The sequence below is a fragment of the Odontesthes bonariensis genome, chromosome 4 (genome assembly GCF_027942865.1).
Source record: "Odontesthes bonariensis isolate fOdoBon6 chromosome 4, fOdoBon6.hap1, whole genome shotgun sequence".
Classification (NCBI taxonomy): domain Eukaryota; kingdom Metazoa; phylum Chordata; class Actinopteri; order Atheriniformes; family Atherinopsidae; genus Odontesthes; species Odontesthes bonariensis.
Genome location: NC_134509.1, coordinates 27,938,103 through 27,953,230, shown reverse-complemented (window position 1 = coordinate 27,953,230; position 15,128 = coordinate 27,938,103). Strand labels below are relative to the sequence as shown.

The following is a 15,128-nucleotide window of genomic DNA, read 5'->3' as shown; positions in this document are numbered from 1 at the left end:
TTTCCATAGTGACCAACAACAACAAAAAAATGCATTCAGAGCATTTTATGAAAAAACTCTCAAGTCGCCATTTTGTTTTCTAAAATTGCAAGACAAAATTGGACAAAACAGATGCTCTCGACCAAAAAATAACATTCTTTTTAAATCACTAAACCGCCATTAGGCTATAACATTCTTCACTTTTCCCGGGAATTCAAATAAACGCGGACCAACTTTATGCTACATCCAAAAACTTTACAGTGTAAACCAATGATGTTGCCAAACTCTTGGGAATTTTTGTGTCTCGGCGACCTTTATATCCACAAAAGTGATGGCTCCTATAAGTGCCATAACAGACAATATTCCTATTTTGGGGCAATTAGTTATTTCTAATGAAATAAATCATTGATATGAAGGAAAAAACATTAATTTCATTTTGCTCACCAGTTGGACTTAGCAGTGTTCCGACCAGGTGTTCCTCTCCGAGTGCTTGCATCATTTCTGGTTGAGTTTTTTCTTCTTCCTTGTGTGATTCACCAACTTTTTCAGCAATAAAAGGCTGACCAGGTTTTTTACCAAAGCTTTGTGGATGTTCAGTCCAAGTTCAGGTAAAAAGGAAGGAAGTAAAGAACTCAGCAGCCTAGTATAGGGGTTCGAACGCGCTCCGTTCTGTTTCCATGGCTTTTCCAGAGGAAGGCACGCAAGTACGTGCGTGAGACAGATTTTCATGATAACTTGCCAATTTATTTGCGCTTAAAAAGTGATATCAAAATCCTTCAAGAAATATAAACCTACAGCACCTGATGTGTCCACAGATATATAGAGACGCCATGATATGACAGGCCACTCCTGTGAAAGAATGAAAACAAGTGAATGAAACCTGCACTCACCCATTATGAAGTTAACTCTGCCAGCCCCTCCATAACTGCTCAGCCAACTCCTTGACGTCGGGTATGGTTGGTAACGTTACGGCGGCTAGCATTAGCAACGAGGCTGCTAGGCATGCTAAATCGGTAAGCATTAGGCTACTGAAGAAAGCTAGTCTTTTTAGCTACGTTATATTATCATCTTTCTTCTCGGCTATAAGTTAACCTTTGTTTACGGCCACTGGCCCTAACCTGACGTTCTAGCTGTCAAATCACCGGAAGTACTGGCGCACACACAAAAGCTCTCTCCAGGCATATCTTTCTTTCATTCCGCCAAGATGAAATTTAATGCCACTCTTCGAAAATCGGCGAAATTTAAGACATTTTAAGACCTTAAAAAAACGTATTTTTTATTTAAGACTTTTTAATACTTTTTAAGGATCCGCAGAGATCCTGTATGGACAGATCCACTTGAGGGATGGGGGCAGGGGGCGCAATCGTAACACGCACCTGCTTCTGAACTTGTCCTGAAGAGGCAAGGTCTGTGCACATGGCCATTAACGGGCTGCTATCAAATGTAGACTAGATAAATACATTTAAAAATCGTTTTAAAAAAATAAAAAAAAAAATCGGAGGCCACCGGCCCAGATGTGGACCGGCCCACCGGGCATTTGCCCGGTCTCACAGATTGCCAGTCCGAGCCTGATAGCACATTGGATAACAATTTCGTGTTGTTCTCTTCACGAAGCATCTGACTATCAATTTTCCTCCAGAACTTCCAGAAAAAGTATATTTCTCTGCAATTGATCTGCTTTTTTTAATTCTCTGATTATATGGCTTTGGTGCTTTCTGAAGTGGATAGTGCTTACATTTCTTTCTACGGTATAAGAGGACTAAAACATTACATATACATAATATGTTGTGGTTGATATAGTTCAAAGTTATGGCCTGATTTAGGCCCCTCTGTATCCCCATTGGCCTTGCAGTGGCAGTGGCCGAGTCTTTAGGTAGTGCATCAGCTTCAAGGGGGGAACCGTCTTAATGGGCTACACCTGTGAAGATGGAGTATAAAGCCTTCCAGATAAGACACGAAGTATATATCTTTGGCTATTGATTTATTTTTTCCTTTAAGAAAAAAATCCTCTTTTCTTAATCTCTGAATTTAGGCTCCACTTTATATTGTGGCCTTCAAGCTGGCTTGAAACACCTTGTAATCTTGAAACAGTCATGTTGTACAGTGAGCTTATATGTTTTCATCTTGTATTGTTATATCAGTGTTTTTGCGGTTGCTTCACTAACAGCGTTGCGTTATATTCTGCAGTGCGGTGATTTCTGAATCTGGGCTATTTCAACACCTTAACTTGTAGCAAGATTGTTCCTAAAATATGGATCAGTACCAACTGTCTAAGGCTGAACTGCAGATGAAGGATATGTAAATATTTGGGAATAAAATTGCCATTCGAGGAAGGATCAATCTGATCAGTTCAAGCCTTTTTTTACTGTCTGTTCATTGCTCCATTAGGACATTCAGGATTCATTCACACTGACGAAAACAACTCTCATTCATCTACTAATTCTCAGTGAATGTACCAGACTGGTGATATTTCAGTCAGAAAATATAAGAGCAACCATTTTCAAATCTATAATCTTATCATTTTAATTAGTTGTCATGCACAACATATCAACCTCATACTTGTCATGTTTTAATCAAAATATCCAGGGTAATTCTATCATTAAAAAAAAAAAAAAAAAAACTTATGAACAAATGATCACTTTAAACTTCCAAACACTTTCTCAAAACCCTGTTTGTCCAAGACTCGTCCGTAGTTAGTGGAGAAATACAAAGTCTCTGCAGTGCTGTATCTCTTCAGTTTCAGTATGGTCTCTTTTGCCGAGTCCCCTGTATCACAGATGGTCATTACGTCTGACACGGGGATGTAGATATTATGGCGCTTGCCCCAGAAAGTGAGGTGGGAAACTTGGAGCGTTGTCTGGGATGGATCCAGGTACATCATCCCCACGACCCTCCTGAAGAAGTAACTGGCAGTGTACAGCATGACACCAGCAAACAGCGCGATTCCCGTGGAGTAGCTGACCTGAAAAAGGGAGGCGCTTCCTTGAAAGTAGAGCACATACACTGGGGGCAAGATGACCAAAGTGATCGCAGTTTGGAGCAGTTTGAGCCTGGACACGGCTCTGAGGAGCTTAATGTGTGGCAGGGTGTAAATCATAGAGTACTTCTGTGTGGATAAGTCTGAGTATCTGACCAAGGCTGTGACTTTGGGTGTGAGGGGTCCACGGCAGCTCTGCTGGATTGATGTGTGACCTTGAGAACGAAGTTGCGAACCACAAGGTATCCGGCCTGAGAGCAGACATGATCCTCTTGTGCAGGACAGGATGTTGGACGTTAACCTGCGCAGCAACACTGACCGGATCTGTGGAAAAGTAACACCGATCAGATAAACAGAGTGCAGACTGATCAATTAGTCTTTCTCAAGAACTGATTAAACCTCCAAAAACTAAACTGCTCAATAAAATAGACTATTCTATAGGTAACCAAAAATGTTGTTCTACAGCAAAAACATTGAAAAAGCTCCTTGAGGTGCAGATGTTTCTACAATTTCTATTTTTCTTTGTGAAATAATCGGTGAGTAATTCCTTTAAATAACTGGTTAATGCCAATTATCTCAAAATAAAAAAATAATAGACCTGATTAAGTGGTCTACTACCACAAGATCTAATAGATGTTCAAACCTTAATTCGACGTTTTAGCTTCGAACTCACAAACTTAATATTATGCAGAACAATAACAGACGGATGCCAAATTATCACAAAGTCACGTAAAAAGGGCTTTAAAAGACAAGTAAAATGACCAAAGTGAGCATCAAATTACCACTAAGAGAAATTAAATCAACAAGACAGCCACAACAAAGATACTGGAGAGGATCTGAAAACATGTGCAAGATGCACAGCTGGACAGAGAACTAATTCAGGGTCTACCCCCTTATCTGGGCCCCAATTCAATTCAATTTATATTCAGATGTCACACATGCTGAAAAGACATCAGAAAAAGGTACTCTGGTTTATCCTTTAAACTTGTCCACCTCTTGGCTCCTCTCTCACACAGGTGCATTTCAGGAAGTAAGACATTTTAAGTATATTTAGCCGAGATCGACTTATAGGGGGAGGTAAGAGAAGTCAAAGAGGCAAATAGAAGACAAATGAGACGTGCTTTAAATCTTATATGGGGTGAAGATTTTAAAAAAAAAGTCTCTCAGGTAAATGGGAATATATCACACGCAGGACCGCAAAATTCCATTTCAATTTACAACTTACTAAACTCACTAAATTCCAAATGAGATACAGTCCAAATCAGTCCAGTTATTATGCAGTTTAACAAACATTACCAAACAAACATTCCTTTTATTTAAGACACCTTGGGTACTATAAATAATTATACTAGGCAGTTACATTTTGCAAGATCAACAGTTTCATTTCAGGTTCAGTTCCCCAATTAACAGAATATGACATTATATATGAAATTATTAGAAAAGTTCAACTTTTCTATCATTACAAGAGGCCAGCCTTAATGACATGGTTTGCAATACAAAATATAGTCATAATAAGCAGCATAAAACTACAATTACACGTAATTTGTTTGGCACTGAAAGCAGAATGACATGTGGAAAATAAGAAGCTCACCATGACTGGTGACTAGTTAAACGGACAGAGGAAGACAAACACAGACTGAGGAGGTGACCAAAGGCAGGGTGAGCTAGCTCACTGCAGGCTAACATATATGGCTAACATGAAGCCAGCGGTGACGCGCTGTAACCCGGAAGCGCAAAGCGTTGTTTTAACCTTTTTGTTTGCTCGTGTGCCCTCTTGTGGAAAGTTTTTAAATGATAAACTCAAACAAATGTCCTTGTGATTTCGTGAAAATACAAGCCTAACTTGAACAGTTTTTTGCTGGTTTGCAGGTTTCCATACACGACGACACGGAAGAGCAAAGCTGCCATATCCGCCGTGGAGTGCAACCTTAAAGTGTTCCTGTCGTTTAACGGGTTAAAAGCCCGCACATTTTCGGGCTTTTTCGCCTTTCTGAGTGTTTTCCTGATAGTTTTAAAAGCTCCTGTTGTATCGTCGCAGAGCGGAGCATGTGTCAGACAAGGCGTTTGGAAAACATCTTTTCGGGGTTTTAAATGTCACATTGACAGGCTGCGGCGGCTCCGCTATTAGTTGCTTTTTTCTGGTCTCTGACAAAAGAAGAAGTCAGGAGAACAACAGATAATAACAACAACAATGCTTCAGCTGGGAGACGAAGTGTCCCTCTACTCGCTTGTCTTCGTGGTGGTCCTATTGGGGACTCGAAGCCCAATATGGACAACAGTCCTCACCGTCTCCCTCTACCTTTTCCTGGCCATGTTCCGGTTCCCCCAAGTCGCAACCAGCCGAGCTCGGCAGGTGCTGCACCCTGCCACGCGCACGGCGGACACCGGGAAGGTATCGGTGGTCGCTCACCGGGGCGGTGGGCACGACGCACCGGAGAATACGATAGCAGCTATACGGGAGGTGAGAGGAGCGGGGTGGAAAGATTTGAGGCGTTTCTCCTTCACATGACCTGGGATGGTCGCAACTTATGTCATATTTTCATCCTTGCTAAAAAAAAAAAAAAAAAAAAAAAAAAAATTGTCAAAGACCTGAAATCTTCAAAAAGTTCAATGTCGGTTCTAAACAAGGATGCAGATATCAGGAGGTATGAGTAGCAGGCCAGTGGTGTACACCGCTGTACAGATAATAGGCTACTGTCAGATTTGAGACACTTTGCAGCTTAAATCCGGTTAGTTCTTTCATTAGGAAGCATTTTGTGACAAACTTTTTAAACAAACCTTCATTTCCATCTCTGTTATGCAGTGCCACCTCATTTATAGGCCAACTTATTTTAGATGACATCAGAAAGTTGTCTGCCTTTCAATTTCCTTGATTAAATTATTTCTCAGACTTCAGCCAAGACAACCTGATATTATATAACACTGCTGTTTTGCTGCAGGCCAGTAAGAATGGTGCAACCGGTGTGGAGCTGGACCTGGAGTTTTCATCTGACGGCATCTCAATACTGATGCATGATGACACCGTGGATCGGACCACCAACGGGTCTGGGCCGCTCAGCCAGATGACATTTTCAGAGTTGGGTAAACTGGACGCAGCTGCTAAACATCGACTCAGGTGAGAAGCAAGAATATAGTTAAGAGTGCACTCATAAAGCACACAGGTTAGGGCAGGTGCTTTAAACTGATACAGGCTCTTGCTGACTGGTCTTGAGGAACAACAGTCGGCATGAATTATTGTGTTAGACATTTTTAGACAATGCTGATGCAACAATTTGCTCTAATCTCAAACAATCTCTATTTTTGATCATTTCGTCAAGGTTCAACTGTGAGAAACTCAGCTTCATGAAGGGATTTCATCATAATTCACCCAGATAAAAAAACGAAAATGTTCTTCTCTTTTGAAATGCATGACCTGTAAACGTGAGCTTTGCTCCTTTCCTTCGTCACCAGGGACAAGTTTGCAGGGGAGAGGATCCCAACTCTGGAGGAAGCGGTGGAGGAATGCATCAAACTACAGCTCACAATCTACTTTGATGTCAAAGGTCATCCAGATGAGGTGCAGCCAACAAAACAAACAGTATTTATTTATGATGTTAGTTGTTTTAATTGATGTCCATGCAGGCAACATTGCAAAAGGCAGAGAACACGATGCTGGGATATAAGATATTTTTTACAGGGCTCCAGTACAAAATCATCATGGTGCATCTGCAGGTGTTTAATAGGGTTGTTTATATGTTGGTGTGCTGGAACAGCTCAACAGTTCATTAGTTGATCAAAAAGTTGCAGGATGGTCTGTTTCAGACGCAAATATTAATTCCTACCTGCTGAAACCGCATAGATAAAGCTTTAGCTGTATTTATATGTGTGAATAAAATAAAAAAGTAGATTAGTCGTTAGCTGAAGGCTTTATCATTTACGGTGAGGCACTGTCACTTTACAAACAATGCAAAGTACAATAAGGTAGCCTATTAAGAAAGGATGTTCCAGTTTACATTTAAAAAAGCAAATGCCCAATCTCACAAACCAGTCAATCTTTTTTGAAAATGTGACTTTTTCAAGGCTTTTGCCAGCTTGATGAGTGTCTGTTGAGGCGCAGTTTCAGGTGCGTTAGGAATGCAGAGCTGCTGTGTTGATTATTGTTTTAGGCGCTGACTGGAGGCCCCACAGCAGTGTGTCAATACACATACAGCTGTTAGTTACCACCAAGTGGTTGGATGGGAACACCGTAAACAAAAACACAAAGCCTGACGCACACTCTAACTGTGTTTTTTTTTTTTTCCTTCCCACCCAGGCAGCGGCAGCTCTCAAAGACTTATATAAGAAGCATCCGGTCCTGTACAACAGCAGCATCGTCTGCTCCTTTGAGCCCAAAGTCATCTACAGGGTGAGAGGGCTCTGCCAGTTACTGTATCTGAACAGGTTGAGATGTAGTTGTTTGCATGAAAAGTTCAAACTGATGTGGGGCTTCAAAAGCTTTGAGTTCATACCAGTAGAAGAAAAGCTGTCTCACATATTTTCATATTATTATACATGATACAGCTGGAGGAAATTACAATTTACAATGAGATGGTAAGGAAAACCATTGTTGCACAGCAGAAAGGGGGCAACTAACAATGAAATGACACATTTGAAGATTTTCCGGTGACAAGGATGCAGCCAGTTGTCCTGCATCCTTGAGTTTGCTGCAAAAAACACACTAAAAAAATGGTTTGTGTGAGTGTCCGACTATAAACCCTGACAATGTCCTTTATTCTAATCTGTGTAATCTTAGTCTGCAGTTGGACAAACTCAGGTTAAGTCTTTGCAAATATATTTGCCATCATTTTTGATCACAACACTTTGCTTCTGTGAAACCACAGGGGCTGATTGGTTGATCTCTTGCTTCTCATTTTCATCCCACTGTCATCTGTCCTAACAAATGTTTTGCACATGCAGACAAATAAAATGTAGATGTCGGCCTCACGGGTCATATTGGGCAAAAACGTCCCTTTCAAAAATGGTTTGTCATGTCTGAGAAAACCAAAACAAAGCAGAAAAGCTTCATTCCTGTCGTGTGTTACCGTTGTAGCTGCTGTGGTGCACACGCTCATCGACACTTTGTTTTACACCCGTGTCCAGATGAGACAGAGTGACCCTGAAGTGGTCACAGCATTGACCCACAGGCCATGGAGCCTGAGTCGTTTAGGAGATGGTGCCCCGCGTTTCTCGTCGCTATGGAAACATCAGTGGGTGACGCTGATGGACATCTTTTTGGACTGGGCGCACCATCACGTATTGTGGAGGCTGTGTGGCATCTCAGCCTTCCTGATACAGAAGAACTTTGTGTCACCGTGAGTTTCTGAAGCTGAGAGCCAACATTCATGTGCTCACATCAATGCTGCTGTATTTTCTAAACTTAAGATATTTGCCACATTATCATTAAGATTTTACTTTATTTGAGCCCTAAGACTGTAATTATTCAGTCTCAGGCATTCTGAGATGTTCCCAGTACATTCTTCATGAACCGATAGTCGGATAAGTTGAACGTCTAAAGAGTACAGCAGCTTATCGTGTTGTTCTCACCAGGCAAACACTGTGTTCCTGTGTGCTCTCTGCAGGGACTATGTGCAGTACTGGGCCCAGAGGGGCGTGGAAGTTGTAGCCTGGACTGTCAACACAAAAGTGGAGAAGGAGTACTACCAGGAGCTGCTGCACATCAACTACATCACAGACAGCCTGGTGGAGGACTGTGAACCTCATTACTGAGAAACACGTGAACGCAGCAAACGATATGCACGCCCTCATTGTAAGACAAAATTCATGAATAAAAGGAACTTTTCATTCACGACTCTTTACCCACACGTGGCATCAGGTAAGATAAAACTTTCCCTTGTCAGAACTTGTTTTATCTCGAGATGGTTTCAAAACTGTAAGTGTGTTTCTCTGCATTCATGGGTGAATACTCGCCGTCAAACTCATCACACTCGGGTTCTTAACTAATAACAAGAGGACAAGTAACGAGTTTTGTTATCGCTGGAACACTCTATTATTATGAATTCAGTCAGATGTGTTGCGTTTATAGACATTTTGATACAGTGTTAATTTGAGTCTATGACGGACCTGTATAAAACGTACTGTACACAACAACTCAGGACTTTTAGGATTTTTATTGCTTGATTGTTTGTTTGTCTCTTTAATTTTGTGGATTTTACTTACGTCTTTCAAGGCCTATAATGTGTTATTTTAGCATTTTTCCAGTACATGGTACGGCGCAGTTCAACACAGTGACTCTTCCCTGCTTTGGAAACTATGGAAAAACTAAAAGGAAAATTGGTAAAATAAAATCAAATGAAAAAAGGTTCAAACTAATTTTTCAAACTAATAGACAAATAAGACTTATTTCTGTACATATTTTAATATTTTTCTGTAAATAGTAATTATTTTTATCTTGCATCTACTGTGTGCTTCTTTTTTTTTTTTTTTTTTTTTTTTTTTTTTTATGTAAGACAACCCAAAAATGACAAAATCTAATTTGATGAAACTTGCTCGTGAGTTGGAGCATTGAGCAACGACAAATCCAATAAACTTTGATAAACTGGGATCACTTCGGTCAAAATTGTGAAATCCAGCAGAAGCCTGAACAACCAATGTGCTTTCTGATTGATCTGGTTTTAATTCAATTCAATTCAATTCATTTTTATTTATATAGCGCCAAATACAACAAATGTCATCTCAAGGCACTTAGATAGTAAGTCCAATTCAAGCCAATTGGAATTCAATTAATTAATAATAATCATAATTCATAAAATAATCCAATTCGTTCATATAGAGCCAATTCAAAAACAATTTCCTAGCTAAGAAAACCAACAGATTGCACTGAAAACTTTTAGTTTTTCGGTCCAATCTCCCGGCCTGAGCAGCGTGCCTGAGGCGACTGTGGAGAGAAACGACTCCCTTTTAACAGGAAGAAACCTCTGGCAGAACCAGACTCAGGAAGGGTGGCCATCCGCCTCGACCAGCTGGGGTTTGAGAAGACAGAAAAAGGGGGGGGGGAGGGGGGCAGGGGGCCACCGCGACGGCGGCACTGTAACACCATTCAAAGGATATCTGTTGGAACAGGGAAACACGAGTTAATGACCACAATAATATCACATATACATAAAGAGAGTAAAGTGAGGAAAGGTGTGTCAGATGAGGCCCCCCAGCAGTCTAGGCCTATAGCAGCTTAACTATGGGATGTTTCAGGATCACCTGAGCCATCCCTAACTATAAGCTTTATCAAAAAGGAAAGTTTTAAGCCTGGTCTTAAAAGTGGAAAGGGTGTCTGCTTCCCGGACATTTACTGGCAGCTTATTCCACAATTGAGGGGCCTGATAACTGAAGGCTCTGCCTCCCATTCTACTTTTAGAAACTCTGGGAACCTCAAGTAAACCTGCAGTTTGGGAACGAAGTGCTCTGTTAGGAAAATATCTTACAATGAGATCTTTAAGATATGATGGAGCTCGGTCATTAAGAGCTTTATATGTGAGGAGAAGAATCTTAAATTCTATTCTGAATTTAACAGGGAGCCAATGAAGAGAAGCTAAAACTGGAGAAATATGATCTCTGCTGTTAGTTCTCGTCAAAACTCTGGCTGCAGCATTTTGGATCAACTGAAGGCTTTTCAGAGAATATGTAGGACAGCCCAATAATAAAGAATTACAGTAGTCCAATCTTGAAGTAACAAATGCATGAATTAGTTTTTCTGCATCACTCTGAGACAAGATGTTCCTGATTTTAACAATATTACGAAGGTGAAAGAAGGCAGTCCTAGAAACCTGTTTTATATGCGAGTCAAATGATAAGTTCTGGTCAAAAATAACTCCAAGGTTCCTCACTGTAGAACTAGAAGCCAAGGAAATACCATCTAGAGTAACTATATAGCTAGACAATTTCTCCCTGAAACGCTCAGGTCCAAAGATAACGACTTCAGTTTTGTCTGAATTTAGCAGCAGACAGTTCTGACTCATCCAGGTCTTTATGTCTTTAAGACATGCTTGTAGTCTGACCAACCTATTGGTTTCATCTGGTTTTATAGATAAGTACAGCTGAGTATCATCAGCATAGCAATGGAAATTTATGCCATGCTGTCTAATAATGTTACCTAATGGAAGCATGTATAAAGTAAAAAGAATTGGTCCAAGCACAGAACCCTGGGGAACTCCATGACTTACTCTGGTGTGTGAGGAAGATTCTTCGTTTACAAGAACAAACTGAAATCTATCAGATAAATATGATTTAAACCAGCCTAATGCAGTTCCTTTAATCCCAATAACATGTTCAAGTCTGTGTAATAAGATACTGTGATCGACCGTATCAAATGCAGCACTGAGATCCAACAGGACAAGCACAGACACAAGTCCGCTATCAGAGGCTAAGAGGAGATCATTGGTAACTTTCAGCAGTGCTGTTTCTGTGCTATGATGCACTCTGAATCCTGACTGAAACTCTTCAAACAAATTATTTCTGTGTAAATGATCACAAAGCTGAGCTGCAACTATTTTTTCAAGAACTTTAGACATAAAAGGGAGATTGGATATAGGTCTATAATGAGCCAACACTTCTGAATCAAGAGTAGGTTTTTTAAGTAAAGGTTTAATTACAGCAACCTTAAAAGTCTGAGGTACATATCCTGTCAACAAAGACAGATTGATCAAATCCAATATGGAAGTGTCAATTAATGGGAAAACCTCCTTGAACAGTCTGGTTGGGATTGGGTCTAAAACACAAGTTGATGGTTTAGAAGAGACTATTGCTGTTGTTAGTTCAGAGAGATCAACTGGGCAGAAGCCGTCTAAATACAAATCAGGTTCTAAAGATACTTCTAAAGCTGCTGTACTTGATGATACATCACTGATAATAGTGGGAAGGACTCCATCAATCTTCTCTCTGATAGAAACAATTTTATTAATAAAGAAGCTCATGAAATCATCACTGCTGAGAGTTAAAGGAATAACTGGCTCAGCAGAGCTCGGACTCTTAGTCAGACTGGCTACAGTGCTGAAAAGAAACCTGGGATTATTCTTATTCTCTTCTATCAATGATGAATAATAAGCAGTTCTAGCTTTACGAAGGGCTTTCTTATACATTGTTAAACTATCTTTCCAGACTAACTGAGACTCTTCTAAATTAGAGGAACGCCACTGTCTCTCCAGCTTTCTTGCAGTCTGCTTTAAAGCACGCAGCTGTGAATTATACCAAGGAGCCAACCTCTTCTGACTGATTACCTTCCTTTTCAGAGGGGCAACATTGTCCAGTGCTGTACGCATTGAAACTATAGTGCTGTCAACAAGAGAGTCAAATGCTGCTGGAGTAAAGTTTATGTAGTCGTCCTCTGTCATATCTGCACATGGCAGTGAAGAAAAGGATGATGGAATTAATTCTTTAAATCTGGTTACAGCATCCTCTGATAGACACCTTCTATATGTAAATTTCTTCTCAGAAACTGTATAGTCAAGTAATGTAAACTCAAAGGTTATTTAGACTGGTCTCCTTTTTTTTATATATATAATTTCGTTGTTTTTAATCTCTTTTTATTTTTATCCTAATTATTTTCCCTTTTGTTTCTGCTTTTACTAATCGAAAGCTTGGACAAATTGCCAACATCTGCACTTTAGCTATCAGCCTTTTTTCTTTATAAAGATCGGCTTCTTTTACTCCTAAGATACTGTAGGTGCTATTAGAGAGGGGAAAGGGGGAATTAAGGTACAAAGATAAATAAATGTATAAATGGGGGGAAATGGGGGGGGAAGCAATGCTTAAACATGTTTTTTTATGTTTGTATTTACATTTATGTACTCAGTTATTCTCTAGTTTATATTACATCTGTAGTATTATATCTGAGGAGCAGATACCAGGTAAAGCATTTTTTGAAACACAACACTGAGAACTACCTGCTTTTAAAGTACTATTTGATAATGAAGACGTGTTTAAAGAAACATAAGGACGGTGCAGAGCAACAGTAAAGGCTGAGCTGTGAATGTTTGGTTTTTGTGCTTCTGAATAAATTCAGAAAATTAATTAATAACACTAAGAATGTGGGCCAAAAGTGATCAGCGCCAGTCAACCAGTATCTGTGATATTAGGGCATTTTAACTGGGACACCTAACTGGAACACAGCTGTAATTAATGTTATATACCAGTAATTAAGAAAGCTTGATAGGCTTACTAATATTCTTTTTGACCCAAATGTCCTACTGTATCAGATAACAGGTAAAGGGTTTATTTTGATGTGGTAATTTGTCTTGAATGACAATGTCTATTTGATTTCTTCTGGTGGAATATGTGTTGCGATGTGGAGGGGTTGTGCTGAGCGGAAACATCTATTAAATGTTGGATTTTTCATTTTAAAAGTACAGCTGTGGTTGCTGCATGTTTTTTCACACCTGACGCTCAAAGACACCAGATTGGTGCCTAAAATGAGTGGTTTAAGCTCAGATCCCGCAGCCAACTCTTCAGTGGAACTCACGCACATCTTAGGAGAAAACAAAAATACTTAAGACGGGGGAAGTTACCCACACAACCTGGGAAAGCGACATCTTAAATAGTGGCAACATGCTTTACTGGAGCGTACTGTAAACAACGTGTTCTTTAAAGGTTCTGGGGGTCCTAAGCAGATCTGACAGTAGTTTTGCATCTTTGCCTTTAAGCTCGTGGACTGTTGATGGTTAGTTCCTGGTCTTGCAGACTCAAGTGACTGACCCAGATAGTACAGATGAGTGGGAGGCGTAGTATTGGATATCACCCTGATAAGCCTGTCTGAGCTGCTTCTTCTCCCGGCTGATCTTCAAGCAGCTAAACCCGGACTGTCGGCCCGCACTCGGGTGATTTTCACCTGAACAACAGAGACTACCGGTGCTAAAGACTTTTAAATCTCAGAGGGGATGTTCATCAAACCATCCATATAAGGAAAATATCACTGAAATGCCAAAATGTTATGACTTTTAGTTATTGTTTCATGAATTTTATTTGTGAGCAAACCCAGAGACCAAAGCAAATAAGCGTTTTATTTCAGTTTAGTCAGATAAGCGTCTTTACAATGACTATCTGAGCAGTGGTTTAATGGGTGAAAGGTGATCGCGCCGTCAAGGGGGCGTTCTGTGACGTCACTGGGAGGAGAGAGGTAAACAGAAGCAACGAGAGCGGAAACGCAGGCGCTCCACCTTTAAAATAAAAGCTGCGGAAAGTGTCTGCGGAGAACTTTACATTTCTTGAGAAGTAGTCAGACACGTGAAAACACGGTGGGTGCTCACAGTTAAAAATGAAGGCGAATGTTTTTCGTGACACAATGATCTATAATTGTATCTTATTGTCTTGACACTGTGTGCAAATGGATAGTTCAGCAAGTAAGAAACAAACTGATAAGTGGAGAATTGATGAATAAAACCCCTATCTGTTGTGCCTTTAAGGTGGAGAAAAGAAAAGATGGTGATTTGAGCCAAACAAAAACTACTAAGTGTTAGACCTATCTTTGTAGGGCTCATCTTCAGATTAAATGAACTTATTCCCAGAGAGCAGTAGAGGACAGGAGGAAGATAGTTAAGTGTTTTCAGATCGTGATTGTTTCTAATGTAAAGAAGAAATGGCATATTAACAGGAACAGCTGAGGTTCGGAAGACCAAGAAAACGAATGCAATCTCCCTTCAAGGAGATCAAACAAACTTTGGAGTGGTGGTGCAGTCTGTCACGGAGCACCCACGCCAGCAATAATATGTCCTACACGGAACAGTTATTAGAAGAACCATCTACTGTACCTTATATTAGAATTGAATCTGAGAAGTTTGTAAATGAACTACTAAATCAACCCGGTGTATTTTTTTTTAGAAACAAGCCCCGCGAAGGAACCTCTGGTCTGCAATGAGCAAATGTATGAAGAATTGTTGCAGAATGTGAAGGAAATGAAGAGCATATCTACAACATTTGACTGTCTGTTAGAGAGGATGGCCATGACAAAAAAAGGATAGCTTCTGTAACAGGATAAGGATTCAAAATACACCTCAAAATTCACACTTTGCTATGGCCCTCACTCAGAATACCCCAACCTAACCATGATCCAAAATCTATAGAAAGATGTATGTTTGGGGTTTTTTTTAGAAAAAGAAAAAGAAAATACAAAACAGTCCAACATCTTGCACACCTAGAGGCTTCTTGCATC

General features: G+C 40.2%; 2 protein-coding genes across 2 annotated transcripts; one reads left to right on the top strand and one right to left on the bottom strand.

Annotated features, from left to right (window-relative positions):
- Positions 1–2,508: 2,508 nt before the first annotated feature.
- tmem186 (transmembrane protein 186) lies at positions 2,509–5,474 on the bottom strand. The gene is made up of 2 exons (XM_075463821.1): positions 4,548–5,474; positions 2,509–3,280 (listed from the first exon to the last, which is right to left on the bottom strand). Exons 1-2 carry the CDS (start codon positions 4,548–4,550, stop codon positions 2,615–2,617), a joined length of 669 nt encoding a protein of 222 aa, XP_075319936.1. The 5' UTR covers positions 4,551–5,474; the 3' UTR covers positions 2,509–2,614.
- Positions 4,740–8,792, top strand: gde1 (glycerophosphodiester phosphodiesterase 1). The gene is made up of 6 exons (XM_075463820.1): positions 4,740–5,417; positions 5,896–6,071; positions 6,407–6,512; positions 7,248–7,340; positions 8,075–8,286; positions 8,554–8,792. The coding sequence occupies exons 1-6, from the start codon at positions 5,148–5,150 to the stop codon at positions 8,699–8,701; spliced, it is 1,005 nt and encodes a 334-aa protein (XP_075319935.1). The 5' UTR covers positions 4,740–5,147; the 3' UTR covers positions 8,702–8,792.
- The last annotated feature ends 6,336 nt before the right edge of the window (positions 8,793–15,128 follow it).

Bases quoted from the DNA above. Each gene is read 5' to 3' on its own strand.
- gde1 (XM_075463820.1), top strand. From the start codon at position 5,148: ATGCTTCAGCTGGGAGACGAAGTGTCCCTCTACTCGCTTGTCTTCGTG. The intron at 5,418-5,895 runs GTGAGAGGAGCG...GTTTTGCTGCAG, and splicing joins CGATAGCAGCTATACGGGAG to GCCAGTAAGAATGGTGCAAC. The intron at 6,513-7,247 runs GTGCAGCCAACA...CTTCCCACCCAG, and splicing joins TCAAAGGTCATCCAGATGAG to GCAGCGGCAGCTCTCAAAGA.